At 43.0% G+C, this 26,491-nt stretch overlaps 1 protein-coding gene across 1 annotated transcript in view; it reads right to left on the bottom strand.

The window, feature by feature from the left end:
* WDR11 (WD repeat domain 11) overlaps positions 1 to 26,491 on the bottom strand; it is a 117,233-nt gene that overhangs the window by 73,187 nt on the left and 17,555 nt on the right. Inside the window, exons 4-12 of the mRNA XM_088450499.1 lie at positions 24,819 to 24,992; positions 24,512 to 24,698; positions 22,635 to 22,800; positions 22,253 to 22,367; positions 19,444 to 19,642; positions 8,211 to 8,314; positions 7,322 to 7,501; positions 6,912 to 6,996; positions 5,759 to 5,865 (exon numbers count right to left, since the gene is read on the bottom strand). Coding sequence (XP_088306625.1) covers positions 5,759 to 5,865; positions 6,912 to 6,996; positions 7,322 to 7,501; positions 8,211 to 8,314; positions 19,444 to 19,642; positions 22,253 to 22,367; positions 22,635 to 22,800; positions 24,512 to 24,698; positions 24,819 to 24,992 — 1,317 coding nt within the window. The remainder of the gene's footprint in view (positions 1 to 5,758; positions 5,866 to 6,911; positions 6,997 to 7,321; positions 7,502 to 8,210; positions 8,315 to 19,443; positions 19,643 to 22,252; positions 22,368 to 22,634; positions 22,801 to 24,511; positions 24,699 to 24,818; positions 24,993 to 26,491) is intronic.

Here is a 26,491-nt window from a genome sequence, read left to right as displayed (position 1 = left end):
GGTGTCCTGGTCAGCGCCTCCGATCTGTCTCCTGAGACCGGAGGTAAGACTGCGCAAGCGGGGTCCCACCTTACCTGTCCTCTTGAATCCCGGCTACAGTCTGGGGTCCCATGAGCCTTGCTAGCTAGGTCCCCCCAGAGCCCCGCCGAGGGCTGGAGTCGCGGCACCACGGAGGGGTGATGGAGCAGCAGTGCAGACGTTCAGAGGACTGTCTAGCGCTGCTTGCTCTATTATGAAAAAGAAATCATAACAATAAAGCTTGGGCTGCTTAACAGCAGCAGCACTGTTCTAACGGTGATCCAGCTCCTGCCGGACACCAACAACACTGAGTTGCCTTCAGGCTGTGGGCGGGGAATAGGGGGAAGAGCTGGAGCATCCTGGGATTGAAAAAAGCTTTATGTTGGTGTCGGGTCCTCCAAGTACCATCTACACCACATTGTCTCCCTGTGGAGCCCCATGGACCCTGAAGAAGAAAGGGGTATACACTGCACAATTGTGCTTTACCCTATCCCTATAGTAGCCTCGTCGGATGCTAGGATACAGAGCCCCAGTGACTGCACACACGTTTGGTGACTTCTGCAGTGGCTAGGAGAGTGAGGTCTCTGGCTCCAGCCTCTATTCTATCTGTCCCAACTCTGCTAGTGCTTGCCGCCTGCAACCAGGGGCTAAGCACGAGCTTTAAAAAAGAAAATAAACTCAAATAAAACCTAACTAAAAGCTAAGCTATTCAACATTGTGCCTTGCTTCAAGGCACTAAAACAAGACTGATGGGCTGCCGGAAATGGGAGGTGTTATGTAGGGGAGGGAGTCAGCAGATAACGGTTTTAGTGCCAGACTCCAATAGGTCATAAGCATAACCCAGAGTAATGGAGCGTCCCCCAGATGGATTATAGAGGAATATAGGCAGGTACTTATCCATCATGCAATACCATAAGGGAGGCATCTGATTGACTCCAAATTTATTCTGCGGCAGGACAGTGACCCCAAACAAGGAACCTTGGAAGTGATTATATGGCCCCCACAGAGCCCTGATCTCAACATCGAGTTGGTCTGGGATTACATGAAGAGTAAGAAAGGATTTGAGCCAGTCTAAATCCACAGAAGATCTGTGGTTAGTTCTCAAAGATGTTTGGAACAACCTTCCTGCTGAGTTCCTTCCAAAACTGTGTGCAAGTGTACCTAGAAGAAATCATGCTGTTTTGAAGACAAAGGGTGGTCACACCAAATATTGATTTGATTCATATTGGGCGGTCCCCACACATGGAGCGAAGTGGTGGCCGACCGCCCGATATGCCGGCACCCCCCTCCCTCTCCCACATCGCGCAACATGGGGTCATACATCGCATCCCCTGATCGAGTGAGTTTTCCGTAAGATCTGGGGACGCTACGTACGACCCAGCGGGAGCGCGCACGGGACGATGTCATGCCCATACACTGTATGATATAGGAGCTATATCGTGCCAATCTGTTGGATTGGCTACTATGTCGCACCGTGTACGGCCGGCATTACTTTGCAGTGGTTTCTTTCACATCTGCCTAAAACAGTACTGTAATATATATATATATATATTTAGCTCTTAGACCAAAATATGAAATATAGCATGCAAGGGGAAATTAAACAGTGATGCATACTAACACTTGTAGAGCTGCGACAGCTAGAGACTAACAGAATGCCAAAGCATGTGAATACAATAAGGTAACGGAGTACAAAAAGAGAGTCAGGTATGGCATACACCCAAGTATTAAAACTGTTATTCCCTAGCAGTAACTACTTAACCTATGTATACATTAACAGTAATTTCATTTCATCACCTAGGAGAACGCAGAAACTTAATTTCAGATGTTCAGGATTCTGTGCAACAAAACCAGCAGTCTCGCATATCTCCTCTCTGTTCAATAATTTAAATTGTGAAAGCAGAGTCTCCTGCCAAGCACTGTGTGAAACTAGATTACTTCAAATATGGGGAACAAAGTAAAGCTTAGCTAGGAACACAGTAACTAGAACTCATTTCTCTTCTAATTAGTAATTGGGTTAGATTTCTGCAGCAGCTTTGTGGAAAGATCAGAGAAAGATGTAAAACACCCTTTATGTTTGCTTTGTATTTTATTCCCTGTGTTTCGCTGAATATTTATAGAAAAATGAAGTTTGCACTGAAAACCCTACTGGTGCTGTTCAAAGAAAGTATTATTTTAGTGCGTACATCAAGATAAACCCTTCAAACAGTAACAGCCGAGAACATCAGCCACACCGCTGGTTTTAAGTACAGACCCTAATTTCCACTGCACAGTTATCAGATTGTATTGTCAGAGCCCATTACAAGTATGCATGTCAGGGGCGGTACCATTCTTGTGAGCGGTAACAGTTGAACATTTCAGCGTGAATAGAGTTGGCCACACCTGCGCAGATTTTGACAGCACTGACCAGACTGTGGCACATGTGTGAGCTTAAGACCATCATTCAGTCCAATCAAAGTCAAAAAACATGGAGAACTCCTGTAGTAGAGTTTACACTAGCGCAGGCAGGGCGCCTGGCATAAAAAGGGCACTGCAGCGACCGCAAAAGGGCATGGCCACACAGAGACATGCCCCCTTTTCCTCCATGTAGGGGCAGCCCAGCACTCGCGGAGATGCTGGGCTGCCCCCAAGCTCTCCCCGCAGTTTGAACAGATGACGTGCTCATGCCCACAGCACCTATTCAGTCGTCTGTGATTACTTCACCGGAACTTCACCCCCTGCAGGACACTGCGGCCCGCAGGTGGGGACGGCTGTTCAGTGGGGTGCCACCACAAGGGCAGGGCGCATTTCAGCGCCTTCAAAATCGGGCAGGGTGCGGCGCAGTGCCCCGCTGAAACAGCCTAGCGTGAGCACTATGTAGGTTAATGACCACATCAGTCTGTTTGTGAAGTCACTGCCTGAAGGGAAACATCTCTACCTGTGATCCTGGTGTCTGACCTGTACACAGGACCACTGCCAACATTACAGCGTGCGTGGTAAACTAGATCCTGCACATCAGGCACTAATGTGGAAAAAATACCACATATGTGGCCTGAGAGAACGTTCATTCTCTCATGTTTAACAAAACAAATGGAGAGGTCAACAAAATCTTGATCCCCTGCGGATAAATGTACTAAGCAGCGGCGCTTCTCAGCGGGTTAGACCCGAAAACTTAAAATGGCACTGATATAAGAAGCAGAACATGCCACGTCTTGCGTTTAATATCACTGCTGTTTTACATTTCAGGGTCAAAGCCACTATTAAAGCTCTCCACATTAACATGTGTCTTGTCCTACATTATTTAATAATGCTAAGCATTTATACTTCCCTTATAACAGCAATCCAGGTAATAATGCTACCTGCATTTGTACTGGCTATAAACAGTAACACTTAAAGCATTAGACGGAGTTTCAGCATTCCAGCTACCCATTGTTCCCTGGCATACATGGCTGATATTAATGCTATACTGTGATAATGCATTAAAGTACTGTCATAGCACAGAACATTAAACTCTGTTACAGCTGGCAGGGAATCTGTGGGAGGTGGAAACCGAGAACTCAATCAAACGACAAAGCATAATCGATTACATGCAGGACTTGTGATAAGGGCAGAGCTCTTATAAAGGGCAAGCACAGCCGGTAATAAATATTAAGATCGTAAACTTTCTAATGTGAATGGAATGATAAAGAGGGATTAAGGAACCCTGGGCTTTGTATTTCCTGGTAGCACAAAATAAGCACAGGACTAGCAATGCTTTACATTGTACATTGATTGCTTTGTTTCTTTATGACAACTACTACATGTAATACATCACTGGATGCAATTCAGGCCCTAGAGAGCAATAACAATTTTCTAAGCCTTTTAGGAGAGACAATAAAAATAAAGATATAAAGACAAAGTACAGGGAGTCCTAAGGAGAAATGGAAGAAGTGTCTGAATTCCCAGCGGAGGGTATTAACGTAACAACTCTGCTCAAGAGAAGTGAATCAATCAATTAATAATATGAACTATACTCCTCTAATGTATCTAGGCAATAGGTTTCATTTACTAACATTGCATTAAGCAAATAATAAGTGCACTGAACACAGAACACTTACATGCATTGTCTAAAGCTGGGTACACACTGACCGATATATTGGCCGATCAATTGATCGGCCAATATATCTGGTGCCCATCGGTCAGTGTGTACCAGCGATATGTCTGAACGACGTCATTCACAGACATATTGCGTCAGCTGTGCTGCACAGCCGATGGACAGATATATCAGCAGACATATCTGCCCATCGGCAAGTGTGTACGGGTGACCAGCCGCGGGGAGGGAGGCGGACCTGCCCCCCGGCCAGCGGGACCCGCGGCTGCCTGAAAGATGATGGTCGTTCAGTGTATATGAACGACCAACATCTACAAATATATCTGCGGATCACTCGATCGGCAGATAAATCTTCTAGGTGTGTACCCACCTTAACTTGTATTAGACAGATAAATGCAAACGGCTAATTGGATGCAGTGGTTCATTGTCAATTTTGCACCTAAATGCAATGTAAGTAATACCACTTTCAGACATAAGCCAAAAACCCAGGTTTTTGCAAGTGAATGCACATTGACCAGGGTCTGGCGTATTGTCTGAAAGATCCAACCTAGGTTGACAGTCCTGGGTCCGTGACCCTGGTCGCTGTCAGAGTTTTTCACAGGACTTCCAACCTGGCACGACGACCTGGCTCGTCACCCATGTGTGAAAGGGGTAACCCTGACTTCAACCTGTGCTCAGTGTGCTAGGTCTGGAACCGGGTTGAAGCCGTGATTTTATGTCTGGAAGGGGTATAAATAAGCCCTAGTGTTTTACAGTTGATCAGATACGCAAACAAGTTTCAAAATGATGAACCTAAGATTTTTGGGACAGCTAAGGCACTGTCTAGAGAGGAGAGAAATATATAATAAGTATCTTGTGGAACTACAAGCATCATCATACCCTGACCTTTATAACCAGGGCCGGATTAAAGGCAGGGCGACAGGGGCGGTCGTCCAGGGGCCCCCACACCCTGTCCCCTGCCACTACAGCATTTAGCTGTCTCCGCTGCGGTCCTCCTCGGCAGTCACCGGTGACTGCAGGCGGGCAGCGCTCGTTGAGCACTTTAGCTCAGACTCAGAGCGCAGCGCTGCCTCAGAAAGCGGACAGGCTGCGCGGTGGGGCTGTCACTGCAGGCGTGACGTCAAAGGTCACGCTGCGCAGCCTCACGCCAGCCCACTTCCTCGATTGCCGCATCTGAAGACCTCGGAGGTGAATATACAGGAGCTGCAGCTGCTGCCCCGGGTCTGCTGCTGTGTGCTTGCCTTCCCCTGGAGCCTGGAAGGTGAGTCAAATAAAGTTTTGTCTTTTTATATGTATGGTGGTGCTACTGGTTGTGGGGTTGGGCGGGCACAATATTAAATGAAATATATATATATATATATATTTATTATACACACACTGTGCATGTGTAGTGTGTGTGTGTGTATATATATATATAAATATATATATATATATTAATTATATATATATGTATGTATTTGGATCACTGATGGGGCCCCCTGTCAAGTTTGTTGCCCAGGAGCCCCCGCAGACCTTAATCCGGCCCTGTTTATAACACTTGGCAAGCCAATATTTGTCGAAATCTGCAGTAGATGCCCGAGTGTGCCAGACCTTACCACAGCACTACTAGGATAAAAGAATACACAGAATTGCTGATGGATAGCCAACACAGAGTGCTGCGTAACTCAGCCTCACCTGTAGGAAGGTCCACCAGCTGCAGTTCATTTCTCACCAGGCCCAGATTATTTGGGGTTGATGTGGCAAATGACAAAAAGCTTGTGAGACTGGTCCACTCAATGCCTCTGGACAGGGAGTAACAGACAGAGAAATATACCATATTTTACTTGCAGTGACGAGAACAATCATAATAAATTAGTTATAAGCCGCTAGTTACAGTTTGCTGTACAATATAACAGGGTTCCACTAGCTGTGATGTAAACTGGTGTAATTCTTCCACATTTTTGACCCACTATGAATAGTACAGTACTTGAAATTAAATACAGAGCTGTTTATAAAAAGCATCAATACTTGGAGCACTCTGGAGCGAGATGCAATGCTTGTAGTGAAGATACTTCAGAGGATGTGCTAAAGAGAATTATTATTTACAAATGTTGTCACTAGGTGGAGATGTGATCATAAAATCACTTGAAGAATGCTACATTTGTTCAATGTGTCCTCCACTGTGGTCAACAACAGTTTTCATTCTAAAAACAGCATTTTCTATAGCGGAAAGTAACAGATGAGGTGGAATAGCTGTGACATCTAATGCTATCTTTCAGATGAGAGAGAGATAGAAAGAGAAAGATAGAGAGATGGGGGGGAGCTAAGAGGGGGAAGGAGAGGGGGCAAACTCAGGCAGCACTGGGGACAACAACTAGTCTGTAATATTATTATCATCATCATTTATTTATATGGTGCCACAAGTGTTCTGCAACGCCTTACAAAGTACATAAACAAATAAGTAACCAGCGACTTACAATACAATACAATACACGGACATGTATAATAAACATTGCTATATTAGCGAACTTTACACCCACATAAGCAGCCAAGTGTTAGTTTCCCTAGTGGGGAGTAAGAGATAAATGAAAATACAGTAGGGAGAAGCACAAGAGGGTAGAGGGCCCTGCTCTAAAGAGCTTACATTCTAAACTGGAGGGGCAGACAAACAGGAGTGACACAGATGTGGTAGGGGGGGAGGAATGAAGATGTAGCAGCAAGTTAGGATGACAGCTGGAAGGCTTTAATGAAGTAGTGGTTCCTTGTGATCCCTATCAATGTAAAAGGTCATGTGATTGGCCTTGGTACAAGAAGAATCCATTGTGCCTTACTACACTGTATCCCTCACCTGACCTCACAGGAGTGGATGTTTAACTCTTTGTGTAGCAGTCCACTGGTCAGATTATACACAAAGACCGAGCCGTTGCTGGTACCTGTAAAATACAGGAGACCCTGTATCAAAATTCTTTAATCACCATGTGAAATGAGAAAATTATATTCCTGAGACAAAAGACAGATAAGATCATTAGACTTTGAAATATTACACTAGGCTCTCATGCTGAATCTTAAACAGAAGATGTATTTTTAGATTTTGCAACTAAAACCGGTAAATCTGTATTTCTCTACAGCACGAGGCCACTAAATCCATCATCATACTTTGCCTACATAAAAACAACCTCACTAACAGAATACATAATTATGATATTGGCTAGCAGGCTATACATTAAAATTACCTTCATGTTAATACAGATCACTTACCTACAGCGAGAAGAGGCTTGTACTGATTAATGTTCTTGGTGGTAAGTGGAGGGCACATTCTTGCCACAAACGGAGGCTGGGGCAGCCCAGATAGGAGGCCAGTGAGCAGGAACTTGAGGTGCACTTCTTGAGGCGAGCTGCCAGAATGCGTAGGGTCACCGGACAGCAGGTTCTGCCCAGCTGCAGTAACAAAAGTGAGGGGATGCAGATAACATTTCACGGGATTGTGAGCAAGTTTAAGATAAGCACTGTCGGGCAACTAGGTGCTAGATTGGTCAGGACAGTGACGGGAGAATGGACTTCTGTACTACCGCAGTGTCATTGGACAAATTGCACACTTGCGAATGACTTTGGTGTTCATTTACAAAGCTCACCATAACATGCAGTGTTTTTGCTCTTGCGTGAATGGATGGTCTGCCTAGCACAACAATGCGCTCCCAGAAGGCACCTGTGCAAGCTACAAGTGTATTAGAATGTGGTGAGAATGGGCAATCTACACGGGGCACTATGCAAGTGTCACATACCATTCCAACCTCCTACCACTGCGCTACCATAAACTCTTAAGCTTTTAAATGAGACTGAAGTCGCAGTGTTTATGAAGAAAAGTGTTAACATTTAATACATTTTCCAAAGTGGTTCCCTAAGAAAAGGAGTCCATCAGGAGGTTCAAGAAACCCCAGGTGAGCACATGATCAAGTTATTTTTATGTACGCAGAATATACGTGCTCTTATTAGTATCTGAAAGAATAAGCTAAGATACTACACTACCATGTATGACCCTGAAGACACATATATAGAAGCCATCACTAAAGATGATTGTGCATGCAGTAAGACAGACATGCAATTACATAAAGTAAAAGGTGGGCTGGTTGGTGATGAGTTCTCTTACCGATCATACTATCCAGCGAGAGATCAAGTCGTTTTCTCGGGAGAAGTCCCACTGGTTTCCCACAGAATGAAAGGGGGGCATATAAAGCACAAGCATTTGAATTGCTGTAAAGTAAAGACAAGTGTTACAATGTTTTATACTTAGACACTATGGGGTCAGTTCAACTAAGTGCTAGCGGTGTGATTTGCCATTGAAATGGCTTGGGAACGCCACCAAAGCACAACTCACTCCTTCTCTCCCCGCACTCTATGGGGCAAACAGGGAAAAAATATATATCAGCGAGTCCGGGGTTACCGTAAGTTGCGCATATACTCGCAGGACAAGCCAACTCGCCCTTAATTGAATTGACCCAAATGCTACATAGCCAAATAAGCCAACAAGTGACTTACAGTACAACACAATGCAGGACAGGGTTTATATACAGTGCTGCATTAGTGATCATAACATTCAAATAAGCAACCAGGTGTTAGGTGCCCGAGTGAGTAGTAGATGACACTATAAGGAGTAGAACAAGAGGGTGGAGGGCCCTGCTCGTGAGCGCTTACATTCAAATATACAGTTATAGCAAAGAAACAAACAAAAACAGTACATCAAATATGACTGGTCTAAAGCTCTGGATGTTTACATCTTATTTTCCCTACATGTTATACAATTTCCTGTATATAAAATGTTAAATGTCCTCCCATAAACTCCACTGCCAATATAATTTAAATAGCCTCTGGCTTTACTTGCTGAAGACTAGATATAAAATGGTCCACGATAGAGAAAGTGCGATAACCTTTTGATTGGTTTTAATGCTTTGAGGATGGTTATTAGCGATAACGTCACACAAAAGGATAAGTCGGCAAATGCAATTTAACTCAAGATAGCCCCTGAACAGCAGCTGAACAGAGAAGACCTATTTATGAATTTGATAGAAATGCATTGCATAATAGCTTACGTTTATGATGACTATAACTATTTAATCAGAACATACACCACTGGAGAACATATGGTAATTGTAAACAGGAGTCTAATAACAGATTGCTGCAGGGATCCTACTGTGTCTTATCGAAATGGCAGCATTCCGTGAAACGACAGATAGTGACTTGATTATGACTACTAGCTGAACTTTAATAATCCAGAATAAAACACTTGTGCGGATGAGCTCAGTACACCAGCAGAGAATGTTACATACTATGGCAGAGAATCCAAGATAAAATACACATGTGCCTATTAGTGTTCCTTCTAGCTCCCTGCACCGGTTACAAACCGTGCAGTTCCTCTTTCCTGCCTGGGGTGTCGCTCTCTGCTCTGGTGCTTCTAGCACACTCTTCTATGCATCTCAAAAGTATGTTTCATCAGCTGAGTCTGCTAGAAGCACCAGAGCAGAGAGCGACACCCCAGGCAGGAAAGAGGAACTGCACGAGTTGGGACAGGTGCAGGGTGCTAGAATGAACACTACTTATTTTACAACCATGTCATGAAAACAGTCGGTGGCAACATTAATACTCATTAAATGTCCCATTGGAAGTCATCTAAATCATTTCTCTGGCCCCAACTTTTATACAGAGCAAGATTAAATTTTTCACCATGAAAATACAGAATATAGGATTGCCAACACATCATCGAGTCAGGTATTGAATCTTACGATGTGGATTGCAAAGCACACTAAAGCTGCATACACAGGTAAAGATTTTCTGTCCAACCAGCCAACTAGTTGATTGGTTGGAATGAAAATCTGGTAAGGTATGAAAGCAAATGAAAATCAGCAATTTGCTCCCAAACGCCAGAAAATGGACAAAAACTGTTGGTTAATTGTTTGATCTAAACAATTTGTTCAAACTTGTCTGACAACCATTTTCATCTGTTTTCTGGCACTTAGGAGCAAATTGCTGATTGTCATTTGCTTCCATACGTTACCAGATTTTCATTCCAAGCAATCAACTAGTTGGATGGTTGGACAGAAAATCTTTACGTGTGTATGCAGCTTTAAGCTGGCCATACACCAGACCAACTTTCCTACAACTATCCAACTAGTTGGTTGGTTGAAATTAAAATCCGGTAAAGCATGGGAGCAAATGACAATCAGCAATTTGCTCCCAAAAACCGAAAAACAGATGAAAGCTGCTGTTCAAACAAATTTCTTTAAATCAAAACAGATTTATCCAACTTCCCTTAACGACCTTTTTCAGGTTTTCTGCTGTTTGGGAGCAAATTGCTGATTGTCATTTAATCCATTCATTAGTGGATTTTCATTCCAACCAACTAACTAGTTTGGTGTATGGATCCTATGACTTAAGCTGCATACACACACAACGATTTTTTTAATGAACGATTTGAGTAAACGATTTTTTCCCTTGAAAAAATTTACTAAAATCGTTTACTAAAGTTGTTCATTTACTAAATGTCATGAACGATTTTTATGAACTACAAACGATTTTTGCATATTCCCTTAATGAAAATCGTTGAGTTGACAAGTCTGACTGAACGACAAACTACAAACGACAAAATACAAACGTGAACGAGCATGAACAATAATCGTTCATCGTTTGACTCAGAAAGTGAACGATTTTTGCCATCAATTATCGTTAAACGATATCGTTTAACGATAATCATTAAAAAAAAATCGTTGTGTGTGTATGCAGCTTAAGCACTAGATGCGAAACGTGCGTCAGGAGACACGCGGCATTCATTTGCCAGCGTGTATTATACCTTTTAAATTATGTGTTGAAACCACTATGTCAGTTTATTGTTCATGATACACATGCAGGGTGTCTGTTAGACATAGGGATTTGCCAGCAGGCGCATGTGACCTGCCTCAGTCAGGAGATACAGTGTAACAATATGAAACGCGTCAGTGACTTAGCTACATTGTTACTTAAGATCTTATCTGACTTGATCTCACTGCCCATGTAGATCGGTTCTCCCTTTTAATAGGGGGTATATATTGAGTACAAGCCTCTTACACAACAACCACGGGGTTATTAACCCATATATATGCAGATGGTGTCTCCTTCTATACAACAAGGATTTGCTAGCAGGTGCATGAGACCTGTTTTAGTCAGGTTAAAAGGGGAGACTGTGCTTTTTTATGAATATGTCTAGAGACACTTTGATTTATGTGACTCTAAGATAGTACCTATAAGAACATGCTCTCATTTTAGGTACATGAGGAGGAGCATTTTACATATGACCAACACGTAGTTCTATACGGACAGACAGGATCCTCACTCTCCAGACACTGACACTAGCAATACATCACGAATGTGTTATACTATACTATGCTGAAATACAGGATTAAGCGTGATACCTCCTAGAATCTCATATGAGTTTACTGTGATTGACTAGTACCAATGAATAAACATCTTATTAGGGACGCCTACAAAACACAATGTTTATTCATGGATATGAACAATAGGAGATAATTATATCCCACTGCAGCATTTGATTTAAATAAGCAGATATTGAGATTTATATAATCACAACGCTTAGTAGTGAGTGAATAAAACTGCTCTCATACATTTGGAATCTTGTATTTCATAAATAAAGATCATAAATATCTTGGTAACCTGTCAGAAGTGAGGACATTTGTCCCCTTTTATTATTTTGAACTCACGACGAGCAATACAGCCACATGATGAGTAGTTTATAATATAATTTAATCAAACAATATTAACTGTGGTCACACAATTTTATTTATTAAGTGTACTATATTTCGCAATATTTTAATAATAAATAATTAAAGTTACATTTTATTTCAGCAAGTATTCAAATATCATTTCATCCCTACGTTAGCCGAGATATGATCTTTATTCATAAGATTCTTGATCCGCGAGTGCCCCACCTAAGGAATTTCTTCTCTCTTCTGTCCAGTACTTACATTACTTATTCCAGGGTGCACCTCCGTTGATACATTGGATATACTATACTGTATTAGGAAGGATCAGGAAGGATATAACAATCTATATCTCTGTGCGGGTTATCTGGTCTCTCTCATATAGTTTGGTGTATGGCCAGCTTTATATATAAATCAATCAAAACAAATCAGTCCATGCAGCTAGCTTCTTGTTCTACTCTCCCCTTCAATATGAATTTCACCAAGAGTAATGACAACACTAATTGATTGCCTTTAAATGAAAAAACAAAACAAAAAAAAAACCCTATGCAGAATTATCTAAACGATACAATTGACTTAACTTTTAAATACAAAAAACAATAAACACAATACAAGCCTCAAAACTTTGAAAGCATACATTCAAATAAATAAGGTATGCAAGACACAATTCCATTCCCACACTGATGGAGGCGCATGAGCGAGTATTAATAAAGCGGCCTAAATTACAGCTTAATCGTTGATCTATAAGGTCCATTAAACACGACGCTCGGGCACCGCATAAAACAGATGATACATTATGATGAAGACATTTACTACTTCAGCTCTTTCTACAAGGGAAAAAGATACAGGATGTATTGCCATAAAACACTGAGGACTTGGATGGTATTTTCCATATATGAAGAAGACTGAATATTTCCAAAAATGTTTAACATTTATTCATGTACTGTAGGTAATAATGTCAAATTCAACTTGGACAGGTGGTCATTGGCCCAAATTTCTGGTTCAGAAGTAATGTAGTATGGTAAAATAGATTAGGAATTTTGCACATGTCCCTTGTGGCTCGAATAGTAACTAAGGCCCTCATTCAGAGCCGTTCGCTATTTGCGGTCGTTCGTTTAAAAACAAGGGGTGGCTATTCAAATGATCCGTACGCACATTGCAGTCTGTTCACACCTCTAAGTCTGAACGAACGAGCAAAACATACGCTCGTTTATTTGTTAAAAACGCCCCCTGGCCGCACGCATCCTACGTCATGTCCGCTATTTATTAGATTAATCGAGTACATCGACCAGCGTATGAACTGCTCGCTATTCTTGTGGTTGGTGTTTGCTACCACAAATTTGCGTGCAGTTCTGGCTCTAAAATAACCCAGTGACGTGGTCAATGATGCTGCTGTTTTAAATATACACACCCATAAAACGCCCGTTTTGACCTTTAAGCACGCCTGCGTTCGGATCTCCACTCCCCGTTTTCAAGCACCTTCCCCTGTTACCACCCACATACGCCTCATTCTGTCACTCAAAATAGCAGGCACTCGCTATATAGCGTACAAACGATTTTTGGCCGCACTGACTGGTTCGCGCATGCGTACTAAAAAGCGTACGCATGCGCAGATGTGCAAACATCGCTCGGAACGAGCGTACTGCCGCTAACGAGCGGCTCTGAATGAGGGCCTAAGTGACCGACCTCAAAAACAATTTTTTCTTTGTGAACTTTCAAGGTGAAATACACTGATCAGTCTTTACCTAATTCTCCACTACACCTTTAAAAACAAATATAGTCTAATTGCTGCCTGTCCTTCACAAACAACAACAGTGACCCAAATGGCTCTTATTCTGGCCATACAATGGTCAACTTTTATATTTAGGACCAGATGATGACACATACAGGCTTCTTACTATTCCCAACAAAATCCTCAGGACAAGCCAGAAAAGTTCTCATCAGGCATACAGGTTGTTTTGTCTGTGGTTATATTGTGACAATTCACTGATATCACTGCGTGTGAGCAGTGTACAAGAGGTACCTGATACAAGACACAAAGGGTCTGATTCAGATGGTGGCCCAGTGCGAATGCGCGGCGTGCGCGAGCCCCGTAGCGAGTGAGACCTTCACTCGCTCCGGAGCTCGCAGCAAAACGGGGCGGCTGTCGATGTTGATAGACAGTTCGCCCCATTTTGTAGGCGGGTAGGGGTGGCGGCTGAACAAACGGAGGCGTTCCCAAAGGAACGCCTGCTGTTTCTGGGCGTCCCTACAGACATCACTCGTGATGTCAGTAGTGGACTTCCGGCTCTATTAGAGCTGGAAGTCCACTTGGCATTGCAAGTGCTGAGACCCTACTTTAGGGTCTCCTCGCAATGCTGATGGCCGCGATAATCGCGACCATCTCCTGCCTGCTCGGAATAGCTGTGGGTGGGCACCCACGGCTTAGCGAGCGGACAGGAAAAAAAAAATACTCCCCGCCCTGATTCAGAGCGTGCGCTCGCAAATAGCGAGCCCCTCTGAATCAGGTCCAAAGCTCATTTGATAAGTCAGATATTTCCTTCTGTGATCTCCAATGTCTGTGTGCAAGTATCCACCAATCTGCAGTTGGAAGCCAACCGCACAAGCTCTGGCTCTACTCTGCCAGTGAGTGACTTAAGAATGAGACACACCACCCTTTTAAGTAATACCTGCTTTCATTCAAGGAAAGGACAGCAATTTGGACAATTTGGTCATGTGTTGAAAAATCAATGATTTTAGGTTTATCGTAGCTCCAGCTTTGATGTATATTAAAGTATAAAAGTAATTTTACATGCTTGAGCTAGTGTTCATGTGAACACCTCCATATTCAATTAATGATACATAGAAATTATTTTTTTTCAAGGCAGGAAATTGGTATCACAATACCAAACTGGAAAATCTGTTCTACAAGTCCCAGCATACCCTCCCACCGATCAGCTGGTAAAGCATGCTGGGACTTATCGTTTCACTACAGCTGGAAAGCCACAGGTTGGCCAGGCCTGGTCTACAAAAATATGGAAGTGGTGGAGGGTAAGGGATATAACCAAAATGTTACTTTTTGAATTGTCAACTAAGGAGTTATTGTATGTACACAATAGGAATTATTCTTTGCCCCAGTGTAATATTACACTATGTGCAATACCTAAACTTTGTACTTCCTATTGCCTTTATGATGTACAGTGACCATTGTAGCTTTGTGTTAATGTTTTTTAAGCATCTTACTTATTTTGTCTTGCATTAAATATAGGTGAAACCAATGCATAAAGAGCAGAATGGTGTGTTTAATGCACTTACAGTTGTGATAAATTTCATATTAAAGGCTAATTAAAGGTCATTTACAATGTTACAGTTATTTACTAACATCACATTTAAAAATATTCAGCTACTAAAATGTGTCCCTCCCTTTGAAAGTCTTCTATAATGATGTACACATTACTTAAATTAGTAGTTTGTATGCAGCGTCCTGGGTAGGTTGTGGTTTCGGTGACACCAATCTCATGATTATTCAGAGCCCATCTGCTGGAAGTTGGCAGCCTTCCTACAGGCTGATGCCAGTGAACGGTTCTCAGGTGGGCAGTGAGCATCATAATACCAGCCCATGGAAGGCTAGCCTACTCTTAACACTTATGAATATTTGAAATATTTTTAACTGCTCAAGTTGATGCTATCAAGTACAAAGGTGGATTTGGAAGAAATGATACAGCGTTATGCATTAAAAGTAACAAATGTTTAATTTCACACTGTCTGCTCAGATTATCTCTGTTTAATGTGTACTTGTATATAGGTCTTTAAAGATTAGTGCTCTCACATAGAGCAGATGTTTACCTCATTACAATAGCACCTGGGACAACTGGGAAGGGATTATTCCTTCCAGCTGCATTTTACCACTATTAACCTCTACGTGGCACGTGTGCTATAATCTACCAGTAATAACGTAATTCATAGTCTATGCAAGTCCGTGTTACACCTAGGTACTCTCCCTCTTCTATGGAAACCACAGGGATGAAATCACTGAGGATCCTGAGAGGTGCAGAGCATGGAGTACTCACAGACCTCCATAGCATTTTATTATCTATTCTATAGTGAATGCTATGCAGGAGATATCTAACAGCTAGTAACCCCGTTATAGTATACGTATGTTATACACAAGTGACAACCTAATTCCTGTGTGGCAGTGGTTGTTGTAAGCGCCTCCTGGATTATCACAGGACATAACTGCAGCCCTGGTCTGTAGAAGCAACACATCAATGTGCCACAAAGATAAAGTCCAATGCCTCCCCAATCTAGGAGTTAGTCTTTAGCAGCAAGCATAATTTTGCCTTTAACATGCTTGTCTCTTTAAAAAAAAAAATTGGGAATATTCACATGTATTCCCACAGTGGCGCCCGCTCGCACTCTATTACATTTAGCCCTATGAGTGCAAATGTAGATTATATAGCGTGATACCACAGTTTTACCATCTCGTGCACTAATACATGAAACGGGTTGGGTATGAAATCCTGGCTGTCGGGATGCCGCTGGTCAGAGTACAGACAGCGGCATCCAGACATGCAGAAACCCAACACCCATAGGAACGCAAGTATTAACCTATTCCTTAGCCTAACCCTTCCCAGTACCTTCCCCAACCTCCCCCCCTATTGCCTATGCCTAACCTCCCCGTACCCTAAGACCCCCTCCCCGCTGCCTAACTCTAACCCTCCTCCTAATGCCTAACCCTAACCCCGCTACCGAACCCTAACCTCCCCATAAAACCCTTATACTTATCTTTGGGATGCCGGCGGTCGAAATACTGGTGCTGGGATCCCGATCTGTCGGTATTTCGGCGCCTTTATTCAGACAGTCGGCATCTACCACCCCGGGATGCCGACTACATCTCCATCAAACTTATCTTATTATTAGACTAACATTATATACATAAACTAATAAACATGAACAAGCCGAACAATGAAATGGACCAACTGCCATCTTATTACATGTGGATATAAGGTAAAGCAAAATCTTAAATCATTTGTTAAAACAGACAAAAAAAACCCCCAAAAACCACAAACTAATATGGTGGCAAGCAACAAGACACACGTCAAATTAATTTAGAATGAAGATTTAAAAATATGCTGGGAAACCAATTTAACGATTAAAAGAACTCACAGTTTTACTAGCAGTCCAAAAATGTGTAAAAAAAAAAAAAGGTCTAAATATGTAACGAACATCATAAAGACCCAAGTGTAATAGGCTACATTTGCTGGTCTGGGAGCGATTCAGGTGAAACAGCAAGATGGGCTTACACTACAAGGTCATATCCCATGAGACAGTGTCCTATCACTCCGTCCCCTAGCATTCCAGTTCTGCACCTGTGCAGAACTGATTTCCTGTTACCGGTACACGCCTTAGGTGTGAAGCAGCCGTATGTAACCAACACCTACATCACACAAATTCTCTTCCGCAATCCCGGTCAACTTTGGGGCACTCTTTACCTGTGCTCTGACCTCCAGCCTGACTACAGGCTCAGGGCAATCTCTAGTAGGGATCTGAGGCTCAGGACAGCTAGCAATGTTAGATCCATCTTACTTGTACACCCTGTCAGCAAACATTGGTGTTGTGTGAGTGGATCCCACTTCAGCTCGCCATGCTCCATGGGGCACTCTGATCGCTGGTGACCTGAGCCGTATCTGCACTCCCACCAACCATCACTATCTTTGCTCACCAAGGGCCTTTGAACCATCACCTTTGAGCTCCTCTTCTGAACCTATTGCTCGGCGGCATTGAGTTCTACCCAATGACGCTGTACGAGGAATAATATCAGGTGGGCGTTTCGGGAGTCTAGATCCAGGCTTCCCTGCAAACTTGAAAACTTGACGCCAGCTCTCAGCTGTGTCATCTGACTAATCTGCCTTCTAAAGTAGCCTTTGTGAAGCAGAGAAGACAATTCATGTCTCAGTCTTGAGAACTGAAAGGGAGAAGAAAAGGAAATATAATAAGTTGGAGAAATCCCCCAGAGGAGAAGTGGTTGTGTATATCCGATCAGTGTTCTACCTACAGTTACTTTGCTATTTGATGCACACTCTATTCAACTACCAGTGGCTGGATTGCTCTGTTTGCCATGGAATTTTGACATATTCATTGGTTGAACCGTTTGAAAAGGAACAACGTAGGAATTTATTCCGGGGGAAATTTTCTTATTCATTAACTTTTCCTGAATCTGACTGTTACTTCAGAGGAGCGCGGGAATTGCAAGTACTGTATTGATTTCCATGCACACTGCTTTGGCTGGTAGTCACATTGCTGGCTCCCATCCCCCCACTCATGCTCCCCTGCACACTGTAACTCCATTCACTAAAACCTTTCAGCAGGTTGCTTCCTTTTATTTTTTATCTTTTCTTATAAATTCTCATACTTTCCCGGAAGGTGCAGCAAACGCCTGATTTTCATGTAGTCTCCATACCCCTGGAAGAGTGGGTGGATCTCCTGCATCCCACCAAATTCCTAGTAAAGTAGGTAGGATGGAGATATTATACAGAGAATAGCTGGTCTGTATGGAGGTGGGGGCTAAAATGACGTGAATCGCAATGTTTTAGCCCCCCCCCCCTCCACGGACCCGTGATTTGCAGCATTGTGCCGGAACGGGGATGGGACTTAATGATGTAAAGAGCCAGGCCCCGACCCCCTAAGTGGTCCACTGCATCTACTCTCCAGGCTTCTCCCAGAAAAGGGGTAAATGCCACTTGGGAAGAGGGGATCTACTGCCGGGAAGCAGTCAGGAAGCCGACGGACGGAATCTCGACTGCCAGCTTCCCGACTGTCTAATCCCGGCAAGGGTTAAACGACAGGCGTCGAAATCCCGACGCCTGTCATTTTACCTACGCCGGGAGCCCGACACCAGGCTTACCGATCGAAGGTAAGCCAGGCGCGGACAGCCGCGCAGGGGGGAGGGTTAGGTTTAGGGCTCCTGGGGAGGATTTAGGGTTAGGCACCCCCCTGGGAGGTTAGGCTAGAGGACGGGGGGGTTAGGCACCCCCGGGAAGAAGGTTAGGGTTAGGCACCCCCCTGGGGACTTAGGTGGCAGGGAAGGTGGGGGGGGTTAGGTTTAGGCACAGGGGGTAGAATAGGGTTAGGAAATACTTACCTTGGACGATCGGGATTTTCACCCCTGCCGGGGAGCCGCGGTATATCATACCGAACCTCTACTGCAACTGTAAGGGTGGAGTGTAATGCTATAATGGGGGCCTATAGACACAGGGGTGGTGGGATAATGCTACAGGAGCATCAAGACTACAGTGTAGGGGAAATGCTACAGGGGGGGGGGGGGGGGGTGTCAAATGCTACAGGCAGATTGGTGGCTACAAGGGTGATGGGAAATGTTACAGCGGTGGGGGATAATGCTACAGGAGTCTGCTAGACACAGCCCCAGGGTGGTGTTAGTCATCTCTAGGCATATATTTGTATTTTTTTTACTAAAATAGTTAAATACTTTTTTTTAAATATATGTACAGTCCTTGACCTAATTAAATAGTAATAAGAATTGAAAAGAAAAATTTATGACGACATTTTTGGAAGAAAAAAGTATTTGTCAGTACTCTTTTGGCAAAGTGTACAAAAGAAAAGAAAAAGTTTAATCCTGTAATAATTAAGAAGCACAACCTGGTATTGTGTATCTTCCTCCCAGGCACAACGGACTTCAGCTCCCATATCATGACCCGACCATCACTGATGATAAGTGCTACAGCATTCTCATTAATAGGGTTGCAGGTTATGCTGTAAGGACGGACGGTCTTAGTTACCCGGATGGCATCACACTGGCAGCGGAGATCATACGTCATCTCTGGCACTGAATCAGACTCTGGCAGAGGAAAGGGCAAAATTATATCAGAGTGTAGATTTCCACTGGATATTACACCTAGTTTACACCAGTCACACTCCAAACACATGGCGAGAATGATGAATACAGACATTTATATTACCCACAGTGATTCATTTGTTCAGCTAAGAACACAGCAGCTTGCAGACTTTTTCTGTGTAATTTATAAACATTTTTGCATCTATTGGCATAATGATTACAATGATTTCCAAGGACTAAAATATTACGCCTAGAGCTTAATTTTTTTCTTTGCCATTTAATTTAAAAAGAAAAAGAAAAACGTATCATTTTAGGCCTGAGTCCCATTGGAGTTTTGAGAGATGCTTTTCTGTTCCGAATGTGTCAATGTCTGGGAGCAGAGAGGAGAACGATCTGCAAAGATGTACATACAGGACTTAGGGAACACAAATAACGTTGGGAAGGGAAGAATGCTAATTCTAGCTCCGGGATTCTGGCTCGGCAAGCGAGTCTGATCCGCGGGTGTCCCAGAATCTTCATTAATTCTTCAGAGAATGGTTTGTGCTCATCGCCTCCCATGCTGGTGTTTGGCACCTCCGCAGCTGTTGCACTATATAAAATTAATGCTACTACCCTTTCTTTTTATTTCATATTGCTTTTTCTTTTTTTTTTTTTACATGCCTCCTTTAGTTACCATGGTGATACAACCCTGCGAGCATCGACATTAGGGCAGGTGATTAATCTTCATGTCATGATCTTATATGAGAGAAAGCTATAATGCTCGTGGAGTGGGGAGCTAGGCAAAAAACGTATTTCCCCACTCACAATTGTTGAATCACTGGCCCTTTTACCATCTGGTGGGATTTAGAGTTTCTTTACTATCGGACTGTTCAGAAATATCAGCATTGATGTGGTTAACTGTTAATTGCTCATATTTGTAGCATATAGTACTTTGACCGTATTACTCCCCACAATTATACAGTTATATTTTTAGACTAATGATAGACAGACAGAGATGCACTAAGCTCTGGAAAGTGATAAATTGGAGTGTGATAAACTACCAGCCACTCAGCTCCTAACAGTCATGTTACAGGCTGAAGGCCTCATTTATCACCAAGTTTTATCATTTACAAAGAGTTATAAAACTTGTTGCGTATGATAAATGGTGCTCCAGCCAATCAGCTCCTAATTGTCATCTGTTTGAAAAATGACAGTTGGGAGCTGATTGGCTGGAGCACCATTTATCATATGCAACGAGTTTTAAAACTCTTTGTAAATGATAAAACTCGTTGATACAGTACATGAGGCCCTGAGTTTAAAAAATGAGTTAAGAGCTCATTGGTTGGTACTTTATCACTCTCCAGAGCTTAGTACATCTGCCCCATAGCAAGAAGGCCAGCCAGCCAGCCGCCCTGCCCCCGCAGCAGCAGGAACCCATCGCCTCCCGTCCCATAATACTTACGCTCCCTGTTCTCGGTCCTCTTTTCTCCCATAGCTGCGGCGCACCTTCATGACAACCTAACGTGAACGTCAAGCACAGTGTGTGTGTTACTACGCGCACCGAGCGCGTTCGGTTTGACGTGCATGTGCCACAGCTGCAATTAGGTCATCACGCAAATGTGATGACCTAATTTAGATCACGGTACAAATTCCAGATATATACTGCCTCTGAGAAATATCTACATGATTGAAACGGTTATTGAGCTTGCTGTATTTTTGCACTTTTTCTAGTAAATGTAATTTTTCACTGGGAAACTACAATACGTACTGTATGCCTTCCTTCCTGATTTTGGGGATGGGTAAAGACTACTTATTTATTTATGGATCTTGCACCGTGCATCATGACTTAGAAATTGTTGGGTGAGTGCTGTCTCCTCCAACAACCCCCACAATGAGCATGTGTAAAAAGAATGAATGTACAATTATAAATAGTGGTAAGCAGCTGCTCCTCTTGTGTGATCCTTGCCAGGAAATAGTTCTAAAAAAAATGGATCCCTGAGTAAGTGTGGTTAAAACGAAACGCGTTGGGGGTTCCTGCTCATCTCTCAAGGACTCACACATCTAGGAAGGACTGCAGCCTTTGGTGCTCCCAATCAGCGGTTGGACTATCCCTATCCTGGATTTTGGGTGAATTGTACTTCATTCATACAGTAAGTAATATAGCCAGATTCTATTTTGTACGTGTTTTTAATCCTTCGTTTTGTATATAAAATTGAAAGTTACTGCTCTATGAGATTTCACAGTCTGTTTGGTTTGATACATAGTCCATTTGGTCAGAAAGATAGACAGATGGACAGACATTTGCTGATGCATTACCATGTTGTGAAAATAAATCTTGGGGGGAGAGACATAATGAGCACCATAGACTCTTACCACTTCCCCACTTAACTGCTCAGTGATCTAATAGTGAGCCTTGTACAAGTGCCCCTAGTACATTTTAGTAACAGACTCTTTACTCCCCAGTGTAGCTTAATCCAACTTTGCACAGTAGAGATCTAAATCTCTTGCCATTTATAATGAATAGAGGGGTGATATACTAACTTGGAATAACAGTCTAATAGCTGTAAGAGGTTACTGAGAATAAATGTCTCCTGTGTAAAGTATGCAAGTACGCCTCAGACAATTCCACTTCACCTGCATCCTCATGTGGTGCTCCTGAGCTTCCACTGCTTTGCCTGCCCACACGTAGAGTAATACAGCCGTTCTCGTGCAGACAAAAGAGGACATCCCTCTGGAAGCATGGGCTCACCTAGACAGGGAGTATCGAGCTGAGGAATCAGTGGGCACATTACAAACCATCACAGCACAATAAAGCAGTAGAACAAAAAGAGCTATATGAAGGGTTCTGAAGAATTTCAGCATAAAGTTAAAATAAAATGTGAGCCTAAACTTTCCGAGACTTTTCTTCTAGCTTTATTGGAAAGGAACTTAATAGCCATAACTGTAGCTGGTTTACCAGAGTGGAGCTGTGTGTCATGTGACCAAAGCACTATAGACAGCTATGTAATGATTATACCTGCAGGAAAGGGACTCCGGTCCTCTCAATAGCTACGACGCCCACAGTCTGGTTCACCTCTAGGTCCAAGATGAGGATCTCCCTGGGATACAGCAGCAGCATGTGGTTGCGTTTGGAAGGCAAGTAAGACAGTTGCAGACACTCATTCAGCGTTACAGCCTCAGCACTGCAAAATTAATGAACAGCTTGTTACACAATAAAGCAACCACTTACAGCAGTGCCGCCTCCTTACATTACAGATCTGTATCCTACAGATGTATTTTCTATCATCCATGTGCTACATTGCTTTTGTTAAGCTGCCCCTTGATGTTTCACATTGCATGTTACTGATCTTATTTAATCATAATGTGATTGTGTGACGTGAAGCGTGGCGGGTGCGTCAGAATGCCCATAGTGCCACTATGCTAGAACAGTGCAGTCAGACACAAGCAGAGTAACTGACACACCTAATGATCAATGGATGATTATCAGTGCTCCATTTCTGCCAACCTCACCGGATTAGGCTGGATACACATTGCCATACGTTCCAAATATGTCCCCATAGTCAACGTTTCACATTAGTAGAGCGATTTATACAATCATGTAGAGAGATAAAAGTACCAACCAATCAGCTTTTAACTAAGTTTTCAAATAATAGTTAGAAGCTGATTGGTCAGTACACTATTGAACATTCTAGATTTATTGGACTGCCCCCAACATGAAACATTTAGTTCTGATGGAGCTCAACCAGTTCAAATGAAACAATACTACTGAATATTACTTACTCCTCCTAATCTGTCCATTGACACTTATCGTTCCTGGTGACAACAATATTGCTACTAAAAGAACTAGTTTTAGGAGGAGTTATCCATTAAAAGAGAAAGGTGTTTACACATACATATATTAAGCAAAATAAAATTCAGTAAAAAAGGTAGCCCCACATTTCTCCATTTATATGGGCAAAATTCAGACAGAATTGCATGCTGGTATTTTCTACAGCAAACCTTGAGTTACATGCATCTCTCTTTTGCCAGCTCTGACATTTTTGATCATTTACAGACTTGGGCACATACATAACGATATCAAACCCGGTCATGTCTTCAATTATATTAAACCCGCTTTAATATGCCAGCTCTCACGATGCCCTGAGAATACAGAGACAATTACAGGAGGGCTTTGTGTGGATACAAGGTGCCGTATAGGTGACGGAGACATAATAACATTACATGTGAATGCCGGATGTGGTCGGCAGGCTTAGCAGCAACATTAGAAGAGCTAAATAAATAAATTTTTGTATCCGTTAAAACCCTTTGAGGGGTGTCCAATTAGCCTCAAACATTGTTCGGACGCTAATTGACCCCTGCGATTGGCGAAAAACTGAGATTTTTCGCCGATTATCCTTTTTGACTATGTTTTTTTTAATCCGATCCTATTATTTTGGTTGAAATAATAGGATAGATCTCCCAATCTCCCGAAAACACATAGGTGCCGCTATAAGCTCACAGACCTATGTGTTTTCGCCTTTTTTCAGGTGAAAAAAATGGCAATTAACGTGGATTCTTTTTCGGGACACATCAGGTTCCGAAAAAAAACCCCTGATAAGTGCCGGCGTCAGGCCGACTTCGGGACTAATTGTATACCTCCCTAAATATATTACACAAGTACAAAAGGGAATAAAAATGGGTATGTATGCCTTTATATGTAGGTCCATATTTCTGAAGCTACAACTTACAACATTACGGTAGTGTTAGCAATATGACGACCAGCACAAAATGAAATTGCTCTTTCCACATAGCAGGAGAAAGAAATAAGGCTCACTCGCTGCATAACTTAATAATCGTTATATTCTGGCCAGAGACATTTTGCAAGCAGACAACATCGATGCTGGTTCCACCCACCTGGGCTTCTCATTGGTAATGAGAATCTTAACTTTGTTTAGTGCTTTCTTGGCACCTGTAGCAGTCACGGGCTTTGTGTGGGCAGGGCTGGCATGCGGGCTGGAGATATAGACTTTCCGTCCACTGCTGGCTGGAGGCTTAGATGGAGAAAAGTCAGAGACGAACACGATGCCCTCGCTGGTCAGCACTGCCGGTGGGGAGGAAGAATGGCAAATATATGCTCAACATATTGTAAGCTAATGTGGCAAACGGGGCATTTAATAGATAGGATCATCTCATCTTCAGCACATCCCTGACTAATACTCACAGGCAAGCTGGGAAGGTTGGAAAGGGTTGAAGGAGAAGGTCAGGATGTTCTCTGCGTAGCTCTTCTTCCACAGTTTGGTCCCAGTGTCTGCGTTCCATAGCACAATGAGATTGGGAGGGTGTACGGCCAGCAGCAGGTCACGTGACGCGTCCTGGCTCCATAACCACTGCATGTCTGCATTAGAGGCATTTCATAATGTGTTATGGGGGGATGGAGGGGGGAGATAAATATAACTAGATCAGTGAATGCCACCCTCCTGCAAATAGTACATAAGTCTTGTAGTAGTAGTAATAAGACTTCTTAAGATTACACAAATCCAATAAGGCGCTCACAAGTATTGTTCAAAAATAAAAGAAATGATCTATAGAACATAAACACATATGTAAATATGAAAGCAAGGGGGAGATTTATCAAATCTTGGAGAGCGATCAAGTGGAGAAGCAACCAATCAGCTTTTGTCATTTATATAGCACAGGCTGTAAAATGACAGCTAGAAGCTGACTGGTTGATATGGACAACTTCTTCACTTTATCTCTCTCCAAGACTTAATACATCTCCCCCTTAAACAGATTGAGAACTGTGACGATGCTACCTGCTACATTTGGCCATGGGAATAAGGATGCTCTTTACCACAGACATATTACACCCACAGAACAGAAGACGAGTCTCTTTAAAACATCTGACACAGATTTATAGAAGTGATACTCGTAACCACCATTCCTATTCGCTCCTGAAAGCTACTGCGACAGCTGCCATCTTTCATTTTAGAATGAACTAACTCTTTCCCATCCAAAAAAAAGAATAATTGAAAGTATGAATCTTTCTGGCACAATTAGGAAACATCCTAAATAAGTATTTTTTATAAAATATTACATTGAGGCAACAAATTGGTTTTAAAAAAGGAGAATTATGGTAAAACTTACCCTTGTTAACTCTTTTCTTTGAAGTCCATAGGGTTCACAGGGAGACAATGGGGTGTAGGTGAGACCTTGGAGGACCGGACACCAACAGCAAAGCTTTTCAAAGGATTTGCAGGGAGTACCTACTGTGGCCATCCCACAGGGGGGGCTACCACTGGGACTGCTAAATTGTCCATAATCCTTGTCAGCACCTGAGAATAGGCAGCCCAGGGTGGGTCCTGAGGAGAAGACCCTGGGGCTGAGGGGTCTGAGTCTGTGCAACAATTAGTACAAAAAACATCCTGAATGAGGTCCTCTGGGCCTAAGCCCGCTGAGCAGGACTTACAAGACACCAGAGAAGGACCTGCAGCAGCAGCCTACTTGTTATTCTTTCCTCTGCCAGACATAGCCACAAGAATAATAAAATACACAGTATGATACAGTGCAGTGAACACCCAGCAGTATAGAGGAAGAGGCCATGGAGAGACTCTGTAGGTCGGTGAACTAATGGCATCTGAGCCAAGCAGGAGTTATCAGTATTACTGTACCACTTTCCTGTTTGACCTTCCTGATGACCCTGGGAAGAAGGGAAAACGGAGGAAACAGATATGCCAGTGTGAAGTGTCACCTCACTGCCAGAGCGTCCACAAACTCGGCTGCAAGATCCCTGGTTCTGGACCCGTACCTGGGAACCCTGTGGTTGTGTCTTGAGACCATGAGGTCTACCTCTGGAAGACCCCATCTGTCCAGCAGGTTCTGAAATACCTGTGGATG

This window comes from Taudactylus pleione, unplaced genomic scaffold (genome assembly GCF_031769625.1).
Source record: "Taudactylus pleione unplaced genomic scaffold, aTauple2 ptg000518l, whole genome shotgun sequence".
NCBI lineage: Eukaryota > Metazoa > Chordata > Amphibia > Anura > Myobatrachidae > Taudactylus > Taudactylus pleione.
This window is presented reverse-complemented; position numbering and strand designations above follow the sequence as displayed.